The sequence below is a fragment of the Urocitellus parryii genome, chromosome 6, assembly GCF_045843805.1.
Source record: "Urocitellus parryii isolate mUroPar1 chromosome 6, mUroPar1.hap1, whole genome shotgun sequence".
NCBI classification, from domain to species: domain Eukaryota; kingdom Metazoa; phylum Chordata; class Mammalia; order Rodentia; family Sciuridae; genus Urocitellus; species Urocitellus parryii.
In genome coordinates this window covers 101245255-101272003 of record NC_135536.1, presented here as the reverse complement: position 1 = coordinate 101272003, position 26749 = coordinate 101245255, and the positions used below count along the sequence as shown (strand labels likewise).

The window sequence follows — 26749 nt, the reverse complement described above, 5'->3', positions numbered from 1 at the left end:
CTCTCAGGCCCCCTGCCTCGCGCGAGCGAGTGTCCGCGAGCCAGAGTCGCCACCACAGCGCCCGCCGCGCCACGCCACGCGGGTGCGGGAGCGGGAAACCCAGGCTGTGTGCGTGCAGCCGCGGCGCTGGGAGTGCCCGGAGGCGGGGGCGGCAGGCGGACAGCGGCTGTGGGGCAGCCGGGGAGCATGCCCGTGTAGCCCTGCTGAATGGCGCCTTCAGTACGACCCCTCGCCCGGCCGCGGCCGCCGGGGATGCCGTTCCGCGCGCTCCTGTTCCTGCTGCTCCTCGGCCCCTTTCCAGGTGGGCGCGCTTTCTTCTACGGTTCCGCTCACCCCGACTGTGGGGAGGGAGCAGGAGCGAGTGGGATGGAGAGGGAGGTAACTGGGGGCGTTGGGGGAGAGTAGTGGAGTCCTCCGTGGTGGCGCTGACCACCGGCCCCTGTCCCCTTTCTGCGGCCTGTCCGGAGCCGCGGGCTAAAGGCGCGGGTGACGGCAGAGCCTGCCGGGCGTGGGCATAGCTGTGGGAGCTTCTCCCCGCGCACGTCCTCTGTTGCCGAGCTCCCTCTGCTACAGGCTGCAGGGCCATAGCGGCCGCTGTCCACTCTTGTCCCTTCCTTCTCGCGCCATTGTCCCGGCTCCGGCCGCGTCCCCGCCTCCGCGGCCAGCCGGGACTCCGCGCCGCCCGCCCGCCGGGGCCGCGGCGGCCGCACGTGGCTTTATTTATATTGTTTCCTTAGTGGCAGCCTCGCCGCGCAGGGGGCGCCGCGGTTCCGCGCGGCTTCTGGTGTTTGCAGTGGGGGTTCCCCCGCGTTTTAGGGCTGGGGAAGGGAATAAGGGAACTCAGTGCCCATGTCCACACTCCATTGCCCCCAGTTTTCCGGGTCCGAGTCAAGCCAGGAGATGGGAGGCCGGAATTGCAAAGAGAAAGGTTGAAAGTTGCTTGGCCCCCGAGGGACCGGGAGAAATGTACCCGAAGCTGGGAAGGAAAGTGCCTAAATAGAATTTATTTCCTGAATTTAGATATTTGGGGCAGGACCAGAGGTGTGTACGGATTTGAGGGTTCCTCCAACTTCAGGGTTAGTCTTGCACAAATTTGGGTGAACTCCTTTTTCTTTTTTGCTTCGTTGTTGGTTTCCTCAGGGAGAGTAAAAAGTGTAGTGGCTGGGGAGGAAGGCGGAGTGTAGGAGAGAGGTTTTAAGGGGAATGGATTTTTATTTGTTTATTTACAAAGGCTGGAGTTTAGTTTTTTTTCTAGAGGAGTTAATTTCAGTTCGCGTGAGAAAAGGATCAAAGTCAGATGTGGCTCAGAAACACAATGGGCGCCTTCCGGAGTGGTCAGCGCAGCGCGAGGTTGTAAGGGTGACTTAGGTCGCCCTGGGCATACTTTAGGGGAAGTCGGGAGCCCATAGCATGGGGTTTCTGAGGATCTGCCTTGATCAGAAACAGAGAAATCATTCCTGAGGCTTTGCAATCATGGATTCAAAATGACAAGGAGAAAGATGGAACTCACACCCCAACTCCAGCAAGACTTTGGCCGGCTCTTTGCTCTGAAAGCAGGAGGTAACAAAGTATTAGTGGTCATCTAATGCTTTATCCTAGCTGGGGCCAGGGGCGATGTGTATGCTTAGGATAAAGCATTTCCTCTGCTCTGATAAAAATGTGTATTGGTTGATTAAGCAATCTCCTATCCCTATTAGACAGTAAGGACCAATTAGTCACGCATTTTTTCCAACAGTTGGTAGTTCTAAAAAAGTGAAATAAAAGTTTCCTAATCCGATCACCCACTGAGTACAAGCAGCAAGAGTTACCAACTTTTCAAAGTCTATTGTTTGTCCTTTAAATACCTAGCTGGCTCTGCAGAAATTAAGTAAATGGGTTTCTTTCAAGAAGAGGAGACAATCCCTGCTGTAAAAGGGCAGATAGAAAAATGCAAACTTGTAATTTGTCACAAAAGATAAACGCTCCTCCCAAAGGAGTAGGTGCCAAGGGTTCCCAAAACACTTCAAGGGACAAGGAAATAAACTTGCTTGTTCACAGAGTTGGAGTTTTGCTAATGATTTCTTGTAAAATTAGACTTTTACGACTTACTCTGTTCAAGATCTTTTTGACAAGCTTGTAAAAGCAGCAAACAGCTTGTGCTCATGAGTTTTCCTGATGATTTTGAAACTCTAGCAAGGAACTTGAGAACAGAATTCTTATAAGGCATAGAAGTTATTGGAATCTTCCTTTGTACTTTTAGTGTAAATGTTGCAGGGTGATTTCTCTGATTTGTTGAAAGATTTGCTAAAACTTAGGTTGGTTTATTAAAGTGCTTGTAAGTTAAATAATATGGTTAGTTAAACTTTGTCTTATACCCTGAATATGTGTTTTACATTTGCATGTTAAATGAATTTATACCTATAATTCTGGATATACCTTTCTCCCTTTTTCCTTATAGGAGTGTGGTGCATTAGCGAACTGTTTTTTATAAAAGAACCACAGGATGTAACTGTCACAAGAAAGGACCCAGTCATTTTAGATTGCCAGGCTCATGGAGAAGTTCCTATTAAGGTCACATGGTTGAAAAATGGAGCAAAAGTATCTGAAAATAAACGGATCCAGGTTCTTTCTAACGGCTCTTTATACATCAGTGAGGTGGAAGGCAGGAGAGGAGAGCAGTCCGATGAAGGATTTTATCAGTGCTTGGCAATGAACAAATATGGAGCCATTCTTAGTCAAAAAGCTCATCTTACCTTATCAAGTAAGTGTTTAAGATTTTGGTTGTTGACATTTTTTGCTACTACATTTTGATTTCTTGATTGATGAATATAATACTAAAAGTCATACATGAAGAAATTGGAAATAAAGGCAAAAATGCAAAAAAATACATAAATTTGAAAACAGAAGTCATTAGGTTTAGAACACAAGTGATATAAAACCTGATAGAGGTGACTTTATATAAATTTCAAATGTTCGCCCTGTAAGAATTGGATGTGTAAGTTTGGCCAACATAATAAAAGTTTGTTCTAAAATTTCATCTTTTAGAAATTAGCAATTAAATAAAAACAATCACAAGTAAACCTGCTTTGTAGATGGCCCTTGAGTGCTAAATCTTTCTTATAGCTCAACCTTCTATTTCTCTGACTGCTTTTTAGATCACCCATGTTGCTTTTTAATTGTAAGGCAGGGCATTGGTCAGTAACTCTCAAGCCTTTGAAGTATGCCTGTTTTCCTGCTGGGAGGGAAAGAGATTAAGGCCATTTCCATATTATGCCTAATGGACTTAAACCAGATCTGCTTATTTTTTCCCCCAGTTGTCATAAAGTGTGCTGTCTAATGATTTCCTTTGTATTAACCCCATCAGAGCAGCCATTTGTCCAAATGATCCATTGCTTAGTGGTTGACCTGGTAACTTGAGTGTAATGATTGGCTCAGGACAGGTAGGGAACTCTGCTTCCACTGAGGTTGCTACCTCTTCAGGTCATCAAACACTATTTCAATATTGGAAAACAAAATTGTATCTTAAAAATAGGATTACAGGTATTCTAGTTATGTGATTTTGTTAATCAACAAAAGATGAATTTTGTACTGTACCTATAAATTGATTGTTTATAAAATGAACAACAGGTAAAGAGGGTATTCTTGAGATAAGGTGCTATCTTTTGGCAATAGTCTTTTCAAGGTCTTTATAATTGAAACTTAGGCTAGTGGCAGGACTTTCCAAGATAAATTTAATTCTAGTAACTCATGGCCATAATTATGCTATCCTCATGTTAGTAATTATTAATTTATTTTGTACAATGATTGTAGAAAATACTTTACAAAAAATGATTTTTATGCTGAAAAATGGCAGAAAATTAGAAGTTTCTAAATCTGGCCCCACCCCACTCCTGCCAAAGAAGAACATAAACCTGAGAGGATTTCTGATATACTTACCTTCTTTCTGGTCTTTTTTTTTTTAATTACTGGAATTATCCATTATTTTTATATATGGAATTATCCATTAAAATAATAATGAAAAACATTATTTTCATTGATTAATGGTTTTTCTGTGCAGTACTATTCACAAGATAGTGCTTTTATCAGTTCATTTAAATTTTCTCTAATGTAAAATTATTCTATAGGATTCTGGTTTTTCCACCTTTTCAGGTTTGTGGAATCTTGGGTTTTCATACTCAGGAACTGTAACTTGTATTACCTTTGGGGGAAGAGTTTGGAAGTTGAGGGGGTGGGCAATGGCAGGAAAAGATGAAGCATTTGTCACCATCATACTTTTGTAGGACCTCATGAGAAGCCTGACCGAATCCTAGGGCTCCCAGGAACACCTTTGAATGCACACAGAGCTGTCTGATTTCATAAACAAAGCCTGAAAGGTGTATGATGGATGTAACAAATATACGTTAGTACTAGAGGCTGGAGATATACCTCTGTGGTAGAGCATGTGCTTAGCATACATAAGGCACTGACTTCAAGACTCAGCACACACACACAAAAAAAAGTACTAGCTTTTTAAATCTTTAGATTTTTGTATCTTTATAAAATTATCACTAATAATAAGTAATTAGAGGTAAATCATTTTGAAGGGTATTATGGTAAAGGTCACTTCATATTATAAGGACCAAAAACTTTTCCAATGAAACTACTATAACATTGCTTTGCTGTATTACAGTTTCCAACTGTAATCAGTTAGGGACCATGTTCTTCAGGTGCACATATTTTATTTAACCTTGAAGAGGTGTTTCGCTAGGAAAATTCAGTCAGTATTATGAATTTAAAATACAAAATGTATAGTGGATTTAGATTTTTCTTTAGAAATATGAAATTTCTTAGAGATCCTGAATTATCAGTTAGTTTTGATTTCTAAAGATGTTATCTGGAGTAAACAGAAAGAGAATAGGCATTAAGTGGACATTCTGTTTTTGTTTTTACTTTTGAAGCTGGTTCTCCCAGTCATTGATAACAGTAGGGTACATGTATATGCTTTTTATTTGCTTAGGGATTTTGTAAGCCAGCATATCTTTTGGTTCAGAAATGTAATGGTACAGTACCTGAAATTTAAAGCTGTAATTTGTGCAAGTTTTAGATTTTTAACACACAGGCAATCCAATCTTGGTTTCTAAACTTAGGAACTAGAAGCTGAAAGTTGCACTCTAGGCAAGAATTCCATTATTCATGTGTAAATTAGGAATTCACAGGGTTAAAAGGTTAGAAACTGGCCAGGATGAGGTTTACCCTTGTGATAAAGAGCAGATGACCCTCATTCATTGGCCAAAGCTTTCATGTAGCTCTTCTGCAAAGTTAGTTATTGCCATGAATTGTTCTTGAGGAATGCAGAAATTCAAATGTGAACAGGCCTTTCCTTAAGTGTCTCTATGGAGCCTTATCTCCCAAGCACATCAGAGCAGGGCTGCAGGGACAAGGTTCTTCCCCAAAGGCCTGGAGGCTTTGCTTTCCTGTTGTTCATCCAAGCACAAAAGAATTCATCTAACTTAGTTTTGCCAAGGCATCCTATTTTTAAAGGAAAATATAGGGTTAAAGTAATATTTAGCTTTTTTTTAAAGGTAATCTTTTTAATTGATATCCATTTTAGCTTTTTTTTTTTATGTAATTAGAAGGGAGTAATGTGGGAGACGCTTTTCCAGTTGTGTATAAGAGTAAGAACAGAAAATTAAAACATTCCTATAGATTTGAATTTTTTAATTTAGCAAATCAAATTTTCACTTGTGTGTGTTGTCTTCATTATATAAATAATTTAAATATTTTAGGAATAAAAATGAGGGAATTAATGTTTCTTCCATTCTTTAATGTTGAAATAAGATAAATTCCATAGAAAAGCATTAGTGTGGTAAAACAGTCTCATATTTCAACAAGTTTAAATTAAGATAAGAGACATTTGAGAGAAGTAAAGGGAGGAGGAGGGTTGTGTTCTGTGATGTGTAAAAGACTGGTTGTAAGCTAGTGATTGAACAGGAAGCTGGTTGTTTATTTCCTTTCCATAAAAGGTGGAAATTGAAGTCCTAGGAAGAGGGAAAGGTAACATAAAGTTGGCCTGTATTTCCTAGGTTTTTCATGACTGTTCACTTGGGCATAAAATAATACTTGATGTGAGCATTTATAGCTTGAAGAGCATAAAAATCATTGTAACTATTTTTTTCATTCAAAATTTTGAGATTAATTCTGGCATCAGTAAAGTTGCTAAAGAGTGCATTTCAATAAGTTTAAGTAGCAAAAGTCATTTCCTTTAGGATATAGGTTGGTTTTCATGAATAAAATGTATATCATGTAGGTTTAAATTAAGATGAAATTTAAGGTGTTTTTGTGGGATTAGTGAACAACTGTCCTGTGGGTATGGTTTTCTGTCTTGCAGAGTAATTTATAAATTATAGTCCAGGGTGGATGCAGCTTAGTGGTAAAGCTCTTAAATGTCATGTGTGAGGCCCTGGGTTATATCATCAGCACTGAAAAAAAAAAAAAAAAAAAAAAGTCCAATCTTGGTTTTTAAATGTGAAGTTAAATATATTAAAACATTTAAAAAATTATGTTTTTTAAAAAGAGGGTCAATGGTGTATTGAAAAGGAAATCATAGGAAATATGAGATGATAGCTCAGGTTTTATTAATGATTATAGACCCAAAAAAGCAAAATTTTGCTATAATGTCACTATTTTGACATTTGTAGATGTTGTAAGGACAGTCTTTTACCTGTGTACATGCTTCTCCAAGTCAAGCTGTTAGCAGTTACCTGACCTAATTCAGCAGTGCTAATACATAAGCTAAAGTTGTTTGATTTTGGAAAATAAGACAGAATTCGGAGACCATTCTGCTAACACTATATATAAAGTCCTTTTGATGCTTTCTGGTAAAGAAAAATCGCTTAAAAAAAGAGAGGTGACATATTTAAAAAGTGTATGTTTTGACTTAAAAACGACCATCTTGCATAAGTGAAATCAAGAAATTCAAGTTGTATTTATAGTTCTACAAACTTACTTACTATGACACTGTCTGCCTTATTATCTCTGGGTAATGGAACCAGTTTTTCCCACTTTTTTCTTGATTTGTGAGGATTATTTCTCATTTTCAGAAACCTGTTATACTATCTAAATATATATTGAACAAATATATATTATATAATGTAACATATATAGGTGTGTGCGTGCGTGCGTGTGTGTGTGTGTGTGTGTGTGTGTGTACACATAATGCAAAGCAGGATCCAGTAAGGGATGGAATCACATTTTTCTTTGAGTATTTAATTTTTTTTTTTTTTTGATTCTGATTTTTAATGGAACTTTGAAAGGTACTTGGTATGCCCCCTTCTGTCCACTATCTCTGGTAATTCTAAAGAAAGGGTCTCACTCTTAGGAGTTGTTTGCACAGGGATTTGTTGTCATTTGCTCCCACATTTAACAGCTGGGCCTATTGATGAAGTCCAGAGCAATTTAAAAGAATAGCAAAAAACAAATCTTTTAAGCAGGGCTTTAGGTTAAAAGAGTATTTCAGTTAATAAATCAAATGCATTTGAGATTACTTTTTTTGAAAACCATGATTCTTTTTTTTTACTTCATATTTTAGAAGTGGTCTTTATCTCTCATAAACAGGTTGCTTTGTTAGTTCATTACTTCCAGCTGATAACGACTAATTATATGAAAACTGAGGTTGAGTCAAGTGTTTTGTTGAAGATCCTACTTGAATTTTAGAAATAACTTTGTTCTAAAAGAAATCCTAAAAACTGCCCCCAAACTAAATTTTCAGTGTTAGTCAAGTCAATTTTAATACTTTTAAGAGTTTATGCTGTGCAGACTCTTTATTAAGGCACTTTTTAAACTCATCACTGAAATTTTGGTACAAAAGAAAGGAAGAGGAAGTTGTAATCACTGAAGTAGTACTTGCATTTGCCTCTACATGGTACTCTGCACAGAGTGAGCCTGCAGAAAATAGTTGGCAATAGTGATGTACAAAATAGGTAAAAATGTACCAGATTACCTTTCAGCAGCTGTAATTGTGAAGCCAAGTGAACTTCTGTAGGGATATGTGTGCAGAGGATGAAGGCATCATCCTTACAAAAGTCTCTGACACTAATCTGACAAATTCTTTCCTGACTTTTGCATTCTTTGTTTTTTTTTTAAAGCTTCTGATTCTTAGAAACTGCATTTGATGAGTCTTTAAAAGCCAAATTCATAAAGACTGAGCAGAAGGCATAAATTAAAAATGTTTGTTTTTTTTTTCAGTTTCTAACGGGTTTGCCCTTCTCTTGTATTTAGAGATATATTTTTAATAGCTTTTGCAATTGTAGTAGCTAGCTTAATAAAGAGACTGTTGAGGAATGCAGTCATTGTTCAGGGTTCTGGTTTCAGATCATATTGTCACTGGGTTTAGTCCTTAGGACTTATTGAAGGGAAATTTTCTTTTTAAAGCTTACTTTATGAAACTATAGTAAATCCCTGTCTATCTAGAATGGTGTAACTGTTCTTTTTTATTTCATTGTTGTGTTTTATGCTGCTTTATACAGATGACTTTAAATAAATTGTTCTTTTCTCTCTCTCTTTTTTTTTTTAACTCTTAGTATTGCTTAGAACCAGTTAGCACTCAATGATTTATCTTGTACTTTACCAATATGTACCTTCCCCACCACCAATAAAACAGAAGAATGTTTGGGCTGTGGACCGCATTTCTAAGGGTTTCTCTGCCTTGGCATTTTGGGTCCCATATATTGTATGATGTGTAGCAGCATCCCTGGCTTCTGTCCATTTGATGCTCCTCCTATTTGGGACATCAAAAAATCCCTGCTGGGAGGCAAAGTCACCCTTGGTTGGGAACCACTGATATTTCTGAAGGTACTAGGAAACTGAGTGATGCTAGTTAGGGCTGTTAGTACTTTGTTTTTGTCAAACTTTTGATATCTGATCTGTGATAGGCTTCCTTTTTATTTTTCTCTTTTTGTTGTTTAATAGCAATGCTAAATTTTTTTCTTATTTATTTTTGGTAGGATTCTTTTTTGTCTTTTCTCTTTTTGAACTGGGGATCAAACCCAGGGCTTGGTGAATGCGAGGCAAGTGCTTTGGTGCTGAGCCACATCCCAGCCCCCAAGTTTTTTGATTAGAGAACTATTCTTTAAATATTATAAAGGAGGCTTAATTTAAAAAAATAGATTTGAGTCATTGTCTAAGTTAGAATAATAGTGCTTCTCTTTCCTTTTTTTCATACACAGTACTGTTCGGGTTTCATTTTTCTGTAGTCCCGTTCACTTTTATTTCAATATTTTAGATTTTTTAAATCTGATATCTAGTCAGAGAGTAAATAAAAATTTTATTGACTCAACACTTTTGTTTCTTTGCAGTGCTGGGGATCAAACCCCAGGACCTCTTTGCACATGCTAAGCAGCAAGCACCCTACCACTGAAGTGTACCCCCAAAGTTTTTGTTTTGTTTTGAACCTTTTATTTTCTTGATGTGAGTGATGGTTGTCAATAGTTGAAAAGATACAGGCAATCTCTGTGTGTGGGAAATGTTAAGTAGAATTTATTGTGGAGAAAAGGAAACTGACTTGAACAGCCTATAGTGTAGCATTTTGCTTGTAGTAAGTGGTGGGGAGCTGAATGGCTAACAAATCTTTTTTTAAATTTTTTTTTAAATTTATTTTTTCGTTTTAGGTGGACACAATATCTTTATTTTATTTTTATATGGTGCTGAGGATTGAACCCAGTACCCCATGCATGCTAGGGGAGCACTCTACTACTGAGCCACAGCCTCAGCCCCTGGTTAACAAATCTTTTCAGCTAATTCAGCAATACCCTCAACTCTTGTTGTGGGCAGAAGCAATTTAACTTCCTGCAGATAAAGATGTAGAAATGGTAGCTTACTGAGACAGCATCAAGCATGGATAAAGCAAAAACAGTTAGAAATTATAGCACACTAACCAGTACACAAGAAGTTGCAGGTAAAAGTTCAAGTGGTTATTTTGAAGTATTGTTTTAGATTGCCTATTAGTGATGGGCAGGGATTTCAGTCTGCATCTTTCTAAAAAGACATCCCTTTTCGTGTGTACTGTTAGCTATTCATGCTAGGAAAAGTTATGACTGTTACTATGTGTTGCTAGTTGCTGTAGAGGCCAGTGACCACTGGTGGTCCAGGAGACAAGTAGAGATGATGGAAGAGGAAATGGTTTTCTACTGAGGGACTCTAGAACTGAGCAAGGCTGGCTCGACATTTAGCACCGTTTTCATTCTATTCCACAGAATACTTGGCATACAAGAAGTCATCAGTTAGTTCAAAATAGAAAAGATTTATAATGTTCTGGATATAATATCTTCATGAGAGATGACAAGTTTCAATTTCTAGTAAATACAGTGCTGCTGTATTTTTTAAGTTACTGGAAGCTGTGATAGAAAAATGGGAAAAGTGACAAAGAGGCAGAGTAGCCAAGCTTTAGTGCTTTCTCCACTGCCAGTGTCTCACATGGCTTGACAAATCACTATTCTTCTGCTTAGTTGTCATATTGGTAAAAGTGGATAACTGAGGGAAAAGGGGAGTGGATATTGAGGAACACATTACCCTTATTTTCAGAATTCTGTTATTATAATTCAGTAAATATGATTTGGTCCAGTCATATTACTAGAGAGCCATTTAAATCACTAAGAGAAAAAGAATGAAAATAACTTGGCTACTGTTTAACTTGCCTTTGAAGGACTTCTATATAGAGAAAGTCTAAAACCAGTACTGATAATTTGGATTAGTACTATTTTTAAGAACCTAGAAAAATAGGTTACTTTGTCTGAGATGGGACAGTTCAGAATGATTATGCTGCTTTGAAAGTTTACACACTGGTCCTGCTATTAATAGTGTATTCTGATGTTTATTGACTCAGTATTTATTTTCACTTAATAGTTTTAAAAATACAGTTGTAACTTCATCTTGAGAGTTTTGCTCATGTTTTTGTTTTAGAATTATTATTTTTAGTGTTTTTTTGTAGCTCTGGAGGTTGAACCTAGGGCTTTGTGCATGCCATGCAAGTGTATTTGTGTATTTTTTTTTTTTGCTAGTGGGGGGGTACTGGGGATTGAACTCAGGGGCACTAGACCACTGAGCCACATCCCTAGTTCTATTTTTGTATTTTATTTAGAGACAGGGACTCACTGAGTTGCTTAGTACCTCACTTTTGCTGAGACTGGCATTGAACTCGAAATTCTCCTGCCTTGGCCTCCCAAGCCACTGGGATTACAGGCGCCATTGCACCTTGAGTATTTGTGTTTTAATAGAAACAGATTATACTGGCTTCCCACTCCCACCAATTCCTATTAAGAATGATATGGTTTAATATTCCTGAGCTTTCAAACTGAATTAGGCCCTCTGATTGGATTTAAAGTAACTAAGATTAAAATATTGACCTCAGGATTTAAAATAGGAAAAATGCTTTGATGTTGGCATTACTGTTGTTTTAAACAAGAAATCACAGCTTTTCTTAAATAATTTTGCCAGTTAAATGTGCTTATTGTTTTCTCAATAAAAAGAATTAATGTTTATATGTTCAAGAGAAGCCACATTCATGCTCTAAGTTATAATGACTTTAACATAATTTTAATTGAGGGACCACCTTTGGTAAAGCTGCAAGATTATTCAAAGGATTATTAAAAGTGATCCCAGGGATGGAATATGATTTCCTCAAAGCCTGAAAATATCTTTACCCAGATGATTTAGCACATTTTTTAGAAATTTGTGATTAACATGAAAGGAAGTATATAGACGGAAGCAGCTTTGTGAAATTAAATTTTCCTTTTTTTTTTTTTTTTTGCTACTGGGGATTAAACCCAGAGGTGCTGTACTCCTGAACTACATTTCTAGAATCCTCCTCCTTTTTAAAAAATGTTGGGACAGGTTCTCACTAAGTTGCCTAGAATGGCCTTGAATCTGCTACCCTGCTGCCTCAGCCTCTAGAGTCTGGGATTGCAGGTGTACATCTGGCTTAAACTTTATTTTCATTGACTTAAAGTCCACCAAGATGTGGACTTGGATGTTCTGATATTTAAAGATAAAATTTCAGTGCTTAACAAACTCTTTACAATGAGAAATTATAAGTGGATCCAGTTGGTCAATAGGGATGTGACTGGTTTCTTAATCAATTAGAATTAACTCTACCATTTTTAATCAGGATAGGAAAAAGCTGACATAAGTGTTTTCCAGTCAACTTGCAGAAAGGGACATTGAGTGTGGGAAGGGAGAGAAGAGAGACAAAGAAAATACATTAAAATTTCCACTGATCTCCTAGCATTTAGATTCGTTAAGATAATGGCAATGAACATTTTGAAGAGAGAACCTGAAAATAAGCTAAAACTTATCCTGTAATCCATAGAGCGTCCTTGAGGCCTAATTTGACTTGCATCATCATTTCTTCTTTTACACAGAATAAAGATCTCAACTTTTATAGTCTTTGAAATTTCTATTTTGCACATTAGAAATGTAAAGCAGGACGAAGAAGGGCACTTTCTCAGGTACTACTAAATGTGAGACTAGCGCTTAGGTTTTTGGATTCTAGTCATGAATTTGCAGTGCTTAAATAAAGCTTTTCCTCTGTAAGTTGTGTGGAAATGTGTCTTACCATATTTAAATATTTTATCATCAGATCCAAAATATAGAAAAGAGAATGGTACAGAATTGACAAGAATATTAAAGATACTTCTTAGTTTATCTTTAAAAAATATGACCATTTTTATGTAACTCCTTTATTACTGTGTTTGTATAAGGTTATTTGTTATTGATGTAGTAAATAGGTAATTGTTAAATAAGTCACTGATGTGTCCTTATTTTTATCTCTCTTATAATGCTTTATAGAATTTATTTTCTTGTATATATTCTCAGTGCAGGGAGATTCATCTTCAGTCTATTTAGAGGTTTAGCATTTGTTGATATAGCTGTCCCAGTGGGACTTTGATCTAAAGCAGCAGTTTATTTTATTATTTTCAGTGGTTTATATTTATTATTATTATTTTTGCTGCAGTGCTGGGAATCAAACCCAGGGCCTCATGCATACTAGGCAAGTGTTCTAACGGCTGAACTATATATCCTTGGCTCTAAAGCAGTGGTTTTCAGCTTGTCTGAAGAACCTCTGTAGTTTCTGTAGTCAGAAGGCTAAGATTTAAATAAATGGCTGAGCACATGTCATTTTTGCATGGAAAGAAGTCATAGTGACAGCCTATGCTCAGCTTGGAAGTTTTAATGAAAGTATGTAGTTCAGTGGATTTTGTGCATCTATCACCACTGTGTAATTTCAGAACATTTTCATCAACCCCTAAAGAAACCTGATATCCATTATTTGTCACTTCTTATTTCCCCCTTCTGTCTCAATAGATTTGCCTATTCTGGATATTTTATATAAATGAAATAATATGATATGTGGTCTTTGTGATTGTCTTCTTTCCCTTAGCATGTTTCAAGGTTTATCCATGTTGTGACATGTATTAGTATTTCACACATTTTTATGGTGAAATAAGTTTCATTGTATGGATATATGAGATTTTGTTTATCTATTCATCTGTTGATGGACACTTGGATTGTTTCATCTGCAATGAACATTGACATGCAAGTATCTATTTGGGTCTCTATTTTCATTTCTTTTAAGTATTCACCTAAGAGTAGAATTATTGAGTCATATGGCAGTTCTGCGTTTAACTTTTTGAGGAGTCACCAAACCATTCTCCACAGTGACTGAGGTATTTTATGTTCCCACCAGTAATGTCAGAGAATTGCCAGTATTTCTACATCCTCATCAATGCTTGTTATTTGCTTATTAAAAAAATCATACCTGGGTATGGTGGCACATGTGTGTAATCCCAGTGACTTGGGAGGCTGAGGCAAGAGGATTGCAAGTTCAAGGCCAGGCTGGGCAACTTAACAAGATACTGTCTCAAAAATAAAAATGGGCTGGGAGTGTAATTCAGTAGTAGAGTCCCATGAGGTTCAATCTCTAGTACAAAAGAAAAATATACCCATATTAAACAGATACTCACTATATGGTGTGTGTGTGTGTGTGTGTGTGTGTGTGTGTGTGTGTAGTATATATTTGTTTGTTTGTTTTAACCTAGTAGGTGTGAAGTGGTACCTCATCGTGATTTTGGCTTTGCATTTTCCTAATGACTAATGATGTTGGTTTCCGTTTGTGCACTTACTGGCCAGTAGTATGTCTTCTTTGGAGAAATGTCAATTCAAATCCTTTGCCCATTTTTAAATTGAGTTTTGGTCTTCTTGTTGAGTTATAGGAGTTTTTTTTTATACTTATTTTTTAGTTGTAGTTGGACACAATACTTTTTATTTTACTTATTTATTTTCATGTGGTGCTGAGGATCAGACCCAGTGCCTTGCACATGCTAGGCAAGCTCTCTACCGCTGAGCCACAACCCCAGCCCTTTCTTTTTACTTTCTTGATGTTCTTTGGTGCAAAAAAAAAAATTCAATTTTGATGAAGTCCAGTTTATTTATTCTTTTGTTGCTTGTGGCTTTGGTGTCATATATAGGAATCTATTAACAAATCCCAGTGATGGGGGATGTAGCTTCATGTTTATATATATAGAGATCCAGTTAACCTGGCACCATTTCCCCACAGACTGGACTTGGCACCCTTGTTGATATAAATTAACTATATATATATATATATATAGATAGATAGATAGATAGATAGATAGATATAGATATATAGTTTATTTTTAAACTTTTATTTCTGTCTCATTGGTCTATATGGTTTTTCCAGTACCACACTATTTTGATTATTGTAGCTTTTAGTTAGTTTATAAATCAGAAAATGTGAGTTTTCAAACTTTGTTCTTCTGTCTTAAAATGTTTTGGCTGTCTCATGCAGTGGAGCATACCTGTAATCCCAGCAATGAGGGAAGCTGAAGCAGGAGGCTAGTTTGAGAGTAGCCTCAGCAACTTAGTGAGGCCCTCAGCAACTTAATGAGACCCTGACTCAAAATAAAAAATAAAAAGGGCTGAAGATGTGGTTCTGATAAAGCATCCCTGGATTCAATCCCCAGTACCAAAAAAAAAAAAAAAGAAAAGAAAAAGTCTATTTTAGTTATTCAAGGGCCCTTGCAGATTATATTTCTGCGTAAAAGGATGTTTGGACTGTACGTAGTGAATAGAATCTGTATATGACTTTTGAGTAGTATTGACATCTTAACAATATTCAGTTTTCCAATTCATGAATGGCATGCCTTTGCATTTGTTTAGGACTTTGTCTTTTACCAGTTGTGGTAAAAGTTATTGTGTAAAAGCAGGAATATTCAGAGGTGAAATGATTAAGTTATGAGAGCTGTTACCTAATTGGTACATTCTAATTTGAGTAGATTGAGTGGATGGTAACTGTAGGCAAGTAGGGCATGGCTGGAGGAAGTAGAATCACTAGGGATGAGCCCTTGAGGATTTATAGCTTATCTCCCTGGCTCCTTCCTCTTTTTCTCTGCTTCCTGGCTGCCAGGGGGTGATCAGCTTTTCTCCACTGCTGCCCTCTGCCATGGTCCTGGGCCTCACCTTGGGCCCAAAGTGATAGAGTTGGATGTTCATGGACTGAACCTTTGGAACTAGGAGTCCAAAATTAACTTTATTTTCTCCAAGTTGGTCTTGTCACGTGTTTTGGTCACAGCAATGTAAAGCTGACTACTGCAACAGTATTTTATAGTTTTAGAATAAACTTGGTGAAATTTACTCCTATGCATTTTTTTATTCTTTTAGATGTTATTGTAAGTAGAATTGTTATTGTTTAAATGTCTTTTTCAAATAGTTTATTGCTGGTACATATAAATACAATTGCCTATAGTGTTTTGGTATTATACCCTTAGTTCATTTATTAATTTTAGTAGCTTTCTTGTGGATTTTTTTTTTAAGGATCAGATCACCTTAAATGATACAGTTTTATTTCTTTATCTCCCATTTGGATGCCTTTTTTTCTTGTCCAATTGCTTTGGCTAGAACTTTTAGTCCACTATTGAACAGCAGTGGTAAAAATAGGTATCTATGTCTTGTTCTTGATCAGGAGAAAAACTTTCACTTTTTTACTGTTGGGTGTAATGCTAGCTGTTTTTCTGTAAATGTTCTTTATCATGTTGAAGAAGTTCCAATCTATTCCTAGTTTTCTGAGAATTTTTATCATGAAAGTATATTAAAATTTTTCAGATGCCTTTTTTGTATCAATTAAGATATGCTCCTGCTGCTTTGTTCTATACATCAATTATTTTATTTTATTGATTATTATTATTATTTTGGTTCTGGGAATTGAACCCAGAGGTGCCATACTACAGAGCTACATCCCAGCCCCACCTTCTTCTTCTTCTTCTTCTTTTTTTTTTTTAATTTTGAGATAGAATTTCCTAAATTGCTGAGGCTGGCCTTAAACTTGTGATCCTCCTGCCTCAGCTTCCTGAGTAGGTGAAATTACAGGTGTTTTCCACTGTTCCTGGTGATTAATTTTTAAAAGTTGAATCACTGTTGCATTCCTGGGGTAAATTCTACTTCGTTAATTTTATGGTTTGGAGGTTAGAACTGTGAGAGTGAAGCTGAAGCTACAAAAGGGACCCTAGGATGTTAGAGATGCCAGCAATGTGGAATGTCTGCTGAGGGAAGTCACAGGCAATGACCAGAGCCAACACAAAAGAGAAGCTATGTGGGCTGCAGTCAGCAAGGCCATAGGAGCAGGACTGCCCAAGCCCTTTGAAACTCCGTAGCAAACATGGAGCTACAGGATTTAATGTTTGCTCTGTTGGGTTCTGGTCTTGCTTTGGTTTGTGTCTTCCTGCTGTTTCCCTGTTCCTCCCTTTTGTAATGGGAATATTTGTGACATTGAAGCTAGTAAATATATAAGTTGTTTTTTGATTTTTACAGGGGCTCACAGCTAAAAGTTGCCTGAATCTCAGAGGAAACTGAACTCAAGCTCTTTTGAACAATGCTAGAACTATTAAGACTATGGGAACTTTTGGTGATGGACCAAATAAATTTGCATAGTGGGATGGACATGAGCTTTTGGGGGCCAGGGACAAAATATTATAATTTGCATCTTAAATGTACCCCAGAGACTCAGTGTTGAAGACAGTGTTAAGAGGTGGGGCCTTTGGGAAGTGATTGGGTCATCAGGGCTCTGACCTCATGAATGGAGTAATCCTCTATGGATTCCTAACTAATAGGCTCTTGGAAGTTGGGGAAGCTTTAGGAGGTTGGGGTGTAATTGGAAGAGGTAGGTCATTAGGAGTGTGCCCATGAAGGGTATCCTCTTCTTATTCTTTGCTTTGTGGCCACCATGAGGGCTTTGCCTCAATACATGCTCCCTACCATGATGTCTAGCCTTGTCACAGGCCCACAGTGATGGGTCAAGTGACTGTGAACTGAGACCTGAAACCCTAGATTAAAATAGATCTTTCCTTCTTTTAAGTTGTTTTATTCAGATATTTTATCACAGAGATGAAGATATGACTAATACAGTTTTTTGATTTGGTTTACTAGCAATTTGTTGAGATTTTGCATCCATATTCATAGAGGATACCGGTCTGTAATTTTTCTTTTTGTGATGTTTGTCTGGCTTTGGTATTAGAGTGGGTGGGGTAGAATGTTAGGAATTGCCCCTCCCACTCTGTTGTTTTGGAAGTTTGAGAGGATAGGTATTTTTATTTAATTCTTCTGGAATGTCCCTATGAAATCATCTGTTCTTGCTCTTTTCTTTGTTGGAAGGTTTTGGGTTACTGATTTAATCTCTCTTTTTTTTTTAGGTTTGCTTTTATTTTCTATTTCTTCTTGAGTCATTTCAGGTAGTTTTGTGTCTTTCTTGAAATTTTTCCATTTCACTTATTATTATTTAAAAAAATCCTCTAAGGTTGCTAGTAATCTCCCCACTTTCATTTTTATTTTAAAATTATTTATGTTTTCTCCTTTTTATTTGTCATTCTACCTAAAGTGCTGACAATTTTTGTTCATATTTTTCAAAGAATAAACTTTTGGTTTCGTTGGTTTTCTCTTTGGTTTTTCTGTTCTCTATTTCATTTATCTACTCTGTTTCATTTGTTCACTCTAATTTTCGTTATTTCCTTTCCTTTGCTAGCTTTGGATTTAGTTTTTACTTTTTTCTTTACTTCCTTGAGTATAAATATAAATTTAGCTTTTGATTTGAGATCATGCTTATTTTTTCCCCTAAATGTAGACATTTTTAGCCACAGAGTCTGAGTACTACTTCTACTGCATCCCAAGATTTTATTTTCATTTATCTGAAGATATTTTTTAATTTCCTTTGTGTTTCATTTCTTGACCCATTGGTTGAGTGTTCTGTTTAATTTCTGTATATGTGTCAATTTTTCTGTTTTTTTTTTTTAATTTTTAGCTTTATTGTAATTGGGGAAAATTTTTTATGACCTTAATAATTTAAAATGTATTGAGACTTGTTTGTGACTTAACGTATGATCATTTCTGATTAACTTTCTCTGTGCATCTGAGGAGAATGTTTATTCTCCTGTTGGGTGGAGTGTCTTTATATGTCTGTCTCTCTTTTTTTTAAATAGAAGTTATTTCCAGTGTTCTTTTTTTTTTTTTTTAGTTGTAGTTGAACACAATACCTTTATTGATTTATTTACTTTTTAATATTAATTTTTTAGTTTTAGGTGGACACAATATCTTTATTTTACATTTATGTGGTTCTGAGGTTTGAATCCAGTGCCTCATACATGCTAGGCTAGCACTCTACCACTGAGCCACAAACCCAGCCCTTATTTATTTATTTTTAAGTGGTGCTGAGGTTCGAACCAAGTGCCTCACACATGCTAAGTGAGTGCTCTACCACTGAACCACAACCCCAGCCCATATATGTCTATCTGATTTAGTTTATTTATAACATTGTTCAACTTTTTCTTTTTGTATGTGGGGGGGTTGAGGGGAAATACTGGAGATTGAATCCAGGGGTATTCTATGCTGAGTTATATCCCCAGCTCCCTCTCCTTCTTTACTTTATTTATTTATTTATTTTTGAGACAGGATCTTGCTAAGTTGCTGAGGTTGGCCTTAAACTTGTGATACTCCTACCTCAGCTTCCTAGTTGCTGGGATAACAGATGTGCTTACAACCAGCTTAACTCTTAAGGAATTAAGGAGGGCTGAGGTTAAGGAGGGCTGGGGTTGTAGCTCAGTGGTGCATCGGTCGCGTAGCCATGTGCGAGGCCCTAGGTTTGATCCTCAGTACCACATAAAAATAAATAAATAAAATAAAGGTATCGTGTCCAACTACAACTAAAAAAGTAAATATTAAAAAAAAGGGAATTAAGGGATAATAAGTATAGGCCAGGCTCTTCTCTTTTCCTGTTTATGAAAGTCTTTCTTTGTCTTTGAGCGATTTGATTATAAATTAATTCTGTGTCAGTCTCTTTTAGTTTATTTACTTAGAGTTCATTGAATTTCTTTCATCAAATATGAAAAATTTATAGCCATTAAATATACTAATATTTCTTCTCTTTTCTCTTGAATTCCCACAAAGTATATATTGGTTTGCTTGATTGTACCTCATATGTCCCTTAAAATCTGTTCTTAAGAGGAAAATGATGGGGAGGGGCATCATTTTTCTCTTAAGACTTCTATTTTTGTCTTTTCTTTCATATATATTCGTTTGTTTGTTTGTTCATTTGGGGGGGCTGGGGATTGAACCCAGGCAAGCTCTATTACTGAGCTATATCCTCATCCCTTCTTTCATGTTTTATTTTAAATTCTCATTTTAAAATATTCTTTACCTATACGATTATCTTAAGTTCTTGAAGTGCCACCCTTCCTTTTCTATATGTCTGGTAATTTTTCTGTTGCAGATTGTTTATGTGATCTGTAGGTTTTATTTATTATGAGCTATTTTTTGATAAATATTATTATATCTAATATTATGGAAGTTTTGGTTTATTTTGGTGTGCTCCAAGGTTTCATTAGTCATGGATCAATATTTGAGTTAATTAATTTTTTTTCTTTTGATACCCTGGGGTGCTTAACCACTGAGCCATATCCCTAGTCTCCCTTGTCCCACACACCCCCTCTTTAAAATTTTGAGACAGGGTCTTGCCAAGTTGCTGAGGTTGACTTTGAACTTGCAGTCCTCCTACCTCAGCTTCCAGAGCCCCTGAGATTATAAGTGTGTGTGGCTTTTTGGTTAATTTTTGGCAGTACTAAATTGGTTGTAATAATCTATCATGACACAAGTGTGTGGTATAGGCCTGGGTTTTTTTTGTCATGGGAAACATTTTTTTTTCTCATCTATAATAAAGCCTCCTAATAATTTTGCTGGCAATCTGAGGTTTTCTACTGATGTAGTCTCCAAGGGTTTCCATGATCCCAGCTGCATGTCTGTTGTGAAGGAACAAAATCACTTTTTCAGCTAAGAGGCTGTCAGTTCTTATATCCATTTATGGACCACCATGGCTTTAGTCCAGAAGTATACTACTCTGACCTTGTCCTTAAAATTTTGTTAGTGGTGATGGTAGTGTGTTTTCAATGTGCTCTGTCTGGCATGTCAATGTGATTTTAGTGGGAAAGAGCATCTGTGTTTACTCACTCTTCCATTTTACAGGAATTAGAATAAAGGTGCAGTCTTCAGGAATCTCTTCCTACCTTGGAATCTACATGCCTAAACTCTGAGGACTTTCCCAGTTTCGCTTCTCTGTATATTCTGGCTTTCTTCATTTTAGTTGTCAGCATCTATCCCAACTACTTTTCACTTTGCCTTGTCTCAGTACAAGTCCAGTCAAGGGTATTTTTAAGGGCCTTTGGCTGAAACTACCTTTATTGCCAGAGCACCCAAGAAAACCATTGGCAAATTGTAGGATCTGAAATACTTACTAACTGATTGAGAATTCTGTGCTTAGGTTTATTTTTCATTTAGCATCGTCATTCATTTTTCCAGCAAACATTTATTGAAAGTCTACTTGGCTAGTCCTTGAGAATGACATGATTAAAAAGAAAACAAACAAACAAACAAAAAATCCCCAAACCCCAACAGCAACAAAACCAAAATTGTCCCTGACCTCAGTGATAGGTTAGTGAAAGAAAGAAGTTCATAGATAAATAATTATTAAACCAGTATAGCTATACAGAAGTAGAGTGCACCTTTGGTAGAGCTGTTTATGTGTGAGGTGATTTCTTCCAAATTTTTATTTCCGTAGTTTTCACATCTGCAGAACAGTGAAGGAATGGTATGGTAAGTACCTGAATGCTTTTTGCCTAGATTTCCAGCTCTTAATTAATATTTTGGCACAATGACTTCATCCTATTCCTTGTCTTCAAAAAAGTAAGTTGTAGACATCATGACACTGCCCTGCTAAATACTTCCCCATGCATCTCCAAGTCTGGGGAGACAAAGAGAGATCCTGGTAGAGATGATGCCTACATAAATTTTAAAGAAAAATTAGATTTTAATTAGATGAAGGGTAGTCCAGTAAGGAATAGTAGTAAGTAAGCAAGTTTTAGTGTGGAGTAATAAGATGTTTGGTGTTTCTGGAAAGTAAAATTTAAGGAAATGGTGGCTAGAATACAGTTGAACATGGAGGTAGTCTACTTAAGGAAAAATTCATTATATACCATATGCCATGTTAAGGAACCTGGGATTTAACTTGTGGTTGATGAGGAGTTTCAAGTTGGATTGGTCAGATTTGTGTTTTAGGTTGATCCCACTGGAGCCTGTGAGGAGAGAAGTCAAATGAACAGGGCTGGAGGCTGGGGCAGGCATGTGTCTAAGCGCTAATAGGAATCTAGACTGGAGCACTGGTAAGGGGATGAGTAAAGAATAAATTTGGGGTTAGAATTAAGATTTGAAAATGGCAGTACTTATGGGGATGTGTGTAAGAAAGTGGGGGAGGAAAAGCTCAGGATAATGCCTATATTTCTAGTTTGGGAGACATGATGAATAGTGTTGCTACCAGCTGACATACAGATTCAGGAGAAAGAACTAATACATTGAACAAGATAATGAATTTTGCATAGAAAACGTTAGTTTTAAGTGTCTGTATGATGTCAGGTAGAGCCTGACATCACGTAGCAGGTAGTTCAAGAAAAGAACTGGAGTCAGGAGAGGTGTGGCCTAAAGACCCTGAACTGAGGGGCTGGGGATGTGGCTCAAGCGGTAGCGCGCTCGCCTGGCATGTGTGCGGCCCGGGTTCGATCCCCAGCACCACATACCAAACAAAGATGTTGTGTCCACTGATAACTAAAAAAAAAAATTAAAAAAAATATTAAAAAAAAAAAAAAAGACCCTGAACTGAGTATCACCTGAGTTGCTGGTGTTCTCAAGCAGGATGAACGTGCAGTGCAGTAGTGGGGGGAGGGCTGAGAATCCACACCCACCGCAAGGGACAGCCCCAATTGTCAGGAAAGTAAATGAAAAACCAGGAAAGTACAAAAATCACTGAAGCCAAAGGGGAAGTTTCAAAGAGTAAATGAAACATTAGATATAACAGAGTTCCAGAAAGATAAGATGTGAAAAATACCCTTTGAACCAGGTTACTGGAGTCTTAATGCAGTTTCCTTAGAGGAAAACAGACACACATTTTAAGTTTTACTCAAAATTTGGTGTCCTTATCAGTGGAATAATTTTTCATAGTTTTAATATTTTCCAGTGTTTTTATTTTTAACTTAGAAATCATACTCTACTATGCTGTGATTCAGTAGAATAATACCTTTTTGTGTTCTCCTGAAACTTTTATTAGTGTCATGATAATTATCAGAAAATTTAGTTAATGTAGTATAAAGTGTTAAATTGCAGTTATATTTTATGTGAAATAACTGTTAGTTAACATATATAATTCTGCCTTGGGCAACATTGTCTTTAAAAATAATATTCATTGAGTATATGAATCTATTAATAGGCATTTATCATTTATTCATTAAAGTTTCTTGTGTCATCCATTAAACTGTTCTTTAAATATACAAATTCTACAATATGTAAAATTATAGAATTTTAGCCTATCAGGTCATCTTCTGGAGAAAGAAAGCTTGAGTTAAAACAAATTCATTCTTCTTGTACTTTGGCTAATATTAGTCTTGCAGGTATTTTTTTTTTCTTTTCTTTTTTTAGTTGTAGATGGACACAATACCTTTATTTTATTTCTTTTTTATTTTTTTAATATGGTGCTGGGAGTTGAACCCAGTGCCTCATGCAAGCGCTCTGCCACTGAGCCACAGCCCCTGCCCTAGCCTTGCAGGTATGTTTATGTGATATGCCAAATATAACAATTTCTCATTAACTTGTAAATATATGAAATATTTTAATAAAATAAAAGAAGACAGTGAAAACAAACAATTTCTCAACTTATTTTTGGTTGTCAGCTTCTATCCCAACTACTTTTTTTTCTAAACAATTCAGTTATTCCGTGTTAATAAGTAGCTAAACTAAGGTAGCTGTTTAAGGGACTGGTTTGTAGTTCTTTGGTAGAATGCCTGCTTAGCATGCATGAGGCCTTAGTTTCAATCCCTAGCACTACAAAAAACAAACACACACACAAAAGATGGTTTAAAGGTGTGTATATTTATTTATTTTTATTTTTAAAGTATTTTTTTTAATTGTGGATGGACACAATAACTTTATTTTTTTCTTTTTTTTTTAAGAGAGAGAGAATTTTTTAATATTTATTTTTCAGTTTTCGGTGGACACAACATCTTTATTTTATTTTTATGTGGTGCTAAGCATCAAACCTAGTTCCCCACACATGTCAGGCGAGTGCATTACCGCTTGAGCCACATCCCCAGCCCAACTTTATTTTTTTATATGATGCTGAGGATCAAATTCAGTATCTCGGGCTGGGGATGTGGCTCAAGCGGTAGCGCGCTCGCCTTGCATGCGTGCGGCCCGGGTTTGATCCTCAGCACCACATACCAACAAAGATGTTGTGTCCACCGAGAACTAACTAAATAAATAAATATTAAAAAAAAATTCAGTATCTCACACACGCTAGGCATGGGGTCTATCACTGAGCCACAAAAAGTGTGTATATTTATAAAACCAATTATATATGTTAGTGAAATTCTTTATGAAAACCAGTTTGAGTCTTAAGAGGCCTATTGTTGTAAACAAGATATAGCCATAGTATTTGAGGTCAAATGAAATTATTGTATTGAAAACTTGCCTAATATTTTACAAAGTGTTTCTTTTAAGAAAGAAGAACAGGGGGTTAATGTTAACTTTAAATTTCTGGAGAATTCATCTATGATAGTGAAATTATGATGATTTTTAAAAATATAAAACAGGGGAAACAAAACTTTCTTCCTAACATAATAGCAGCAAGTCTAAGGAATAGAAAGACATTTGGCTCCTCAAACATGTTGTGTCCTACTACATAATAGTCCACTAGATTAAATGAAATTATTGATTTCTGCTTCATTACTGATATAATAATAATGTCCCTCATAGAATTGTTTTCCCTCCAGGATAGGATCTTGTCTAGGGTCAGGTATCATCTGTAGTTCTTAAGTTGCTTTGATTTTTATTAATCTAGAATTTCCACAGTTTTTCTTTCATCATATTGCTCTTTTTGGAAAATATCCCTCAACCAACCCCCGGCTTTGCTTATTAGTATAGAACATTTTCAGTTTTGTTTGTCTTGCTTTCTCCTGATTAGATTTGGATTATGCATTCTTTGCCAGAAAATTAAATAGATAATATACTTTCCCTAAGGTATCACATCTGGAGGTACATGATGTTTAACTGACTCTCATTGGTGAGATCAATTTTATTTATTTACTTCCTTTTAAAAAAAATTTCTTATACGTGACAGTAGAATATATTTGGACATATCATACATATGTGGAGTATAACTTCCCATTCTTGTGGTTGTACATGATGTGGAGTTAACACCCTTCGTGTATTCATATATGAAAATAGGAAAGTTATGTTCAATTCATTTTACTGTCTTTCCCTATCCCATGCCTCCTCCCTTTCCCTCACTCCTTTCTGTCCAATTCAGGGAACCTACACTCCACATCCCCCCTGTTGTGAGTCAGCATCTGCATATCAAAGAGAACATTTGGCCTTTGGCTTCTTGGAATTGACTTATTTCACTTAGCATGATAGTCTCCAGTTCCATCCCTTCACTGGCAAGTGTCATAATTTCATTCTTCTTTATGGCTAAGCAATATTCCATTGTGTATATGTACCACATAGGAGAGTCTTTTCCTCCTAAGGCTTCTTAAAATTGTTGACTAGCAGGATTCCACTACAGGATAATTAATACTATGCTTTACCCAGATTTTGAAAAATTTTCATAGGAAGTGGTTCATTGTTAAATGCCTTCCTGTGTCTTGTCTTATGTTAAATATTGTATTTTTAGCTAAAACAATCTATTTGAAGTAAATTAGACTATTTCAACATGTTAAATATAGAATTTTTTTTTCTCCTATAAAAGTCTTAGTGTGACATCAGGATGGAACAGTAAAGGGTAAAGGATTTGAATGTCTCCAATACTCACGTGTACCATGTAACTAAAGCTTTTGCATCAGTGGCTGGGTTTTCCACTTTTCAAAATGTTTTGGTATTAAGAAGCTAAAGCTACAGCTTTTACCATAGCTACCTTTGCACATAATGATGTTAGTAGATAGAATAACTCTATTAATTCTTAATGGCATCTTGAGTCTCAGGTAGTATCAAATTTTGTGAAGATAAGTGTGACTCTGTTAACATTACACATGTATATGTAATAAATATTTTTGTTATGTATCTATTTTTGTAAAGTTGTCTTTTCTACTTCAAGATGAGCAATTATAATCTTAAGATTTCTTTATATCTTTAAATGTGATTATAAAAAGGCAAAGTGATCCCCCAACCCACAGTTATTTAGAGAAAAAAATTAAACTAGATTCTATTGTATTCTCTGAGGTTGCATCCTCTCAGCATTTGACTTTAAGATAGTTTCTGTATTATGGAGATATTGTAGTATCCTGTTGAAACCTTCCTCATAGTCCCTAACCTTTCCAGTAACTCCTTGCTTCCCATACAACTAAAAGCTAACTTCAGATTCTGTCACATGGATTAGGGAGGGAGGGAAAGGGTTCTAGAGTTGCCCCCACTATTCTTCAGCCTACAGATGGTGTATATTGTGAACAAAAACTCAGTTTTGGCTAATGACAAACTGGGATATTGTGATTGACATAAAATTTTATTTGGAGAATCAGTTGATTGTCAATCCAAATTTATAAGTTGGTGGCAAATAATTTTTTCAAACGGAGTTCTGTACTCTTGATTGTCTGCAAGATAGTTTTTGGATGGTATCTGAAAAAATGAGTTAATGTGAACAGATAATGGAATCTTAATAGCCATGCTTTTTGAATAACAGTGCTACCTTCTCCAACTGGTGCCAGTTTAGAAGGAAACGAATTGACCATTCTAAATGTTCTGTCTTAAAGTTCTCTGTTACATTTCTTTTACTTGAAATTTGTGTTAATCAGCAGACAAGCCAAGAGTAGATATATTCCTTTCTGAGTTTCTTTCACTGCTTTTATGGCTTAAAGTTTAGCCCTTTTGGATGTTAGAAGTGCTCTTGTTTTCTTTATAGACCTCTAGTTTGGACTTTCAATAACCAGGGGTTTTTTTGGACATGATAATTTCGATGGACTCTGGGTATTGTGATCCGAAATCAAAGACTTTTATCTCCTCTTTTAAGGAAAAGGGGATTAGGAACTTCCTGCTGCTTTTGCAAACACTTAAGTTTCTCTTGGGCTTGGTGTTGCCCTGAGGTCACTTTTACAAATACTTTAAAGACCCTCAAGGTCCCAAGTGAGCTCAAGATGCTGGTGCTCTTTTT

General features: G+C 36.4%; 1 protein-coding gene across 1 annotated transcript in view; it reads left to right on the top strand.

Moving 5' to 3' along the window:
- Positions 1–207: 207 nt before the first annotated feature.
- Prtg (protogenin) overlaps positions 208–26749 on the top strand; it is a 121599-nt gene continuing 95057 nt past the window's right edge. Inside the window, exons 1-2 of the mRNA XM_026413406.2 lie at positions 208–301; positions 2438–2740. Of these exons, the coding sequence (XP_026269191.1) occupies positions 208–301; positions 2438–2740 (397 nt within the window). The remainder of the gene's footprint in view (positions 302–2437; positions 2741–26749) is intronic.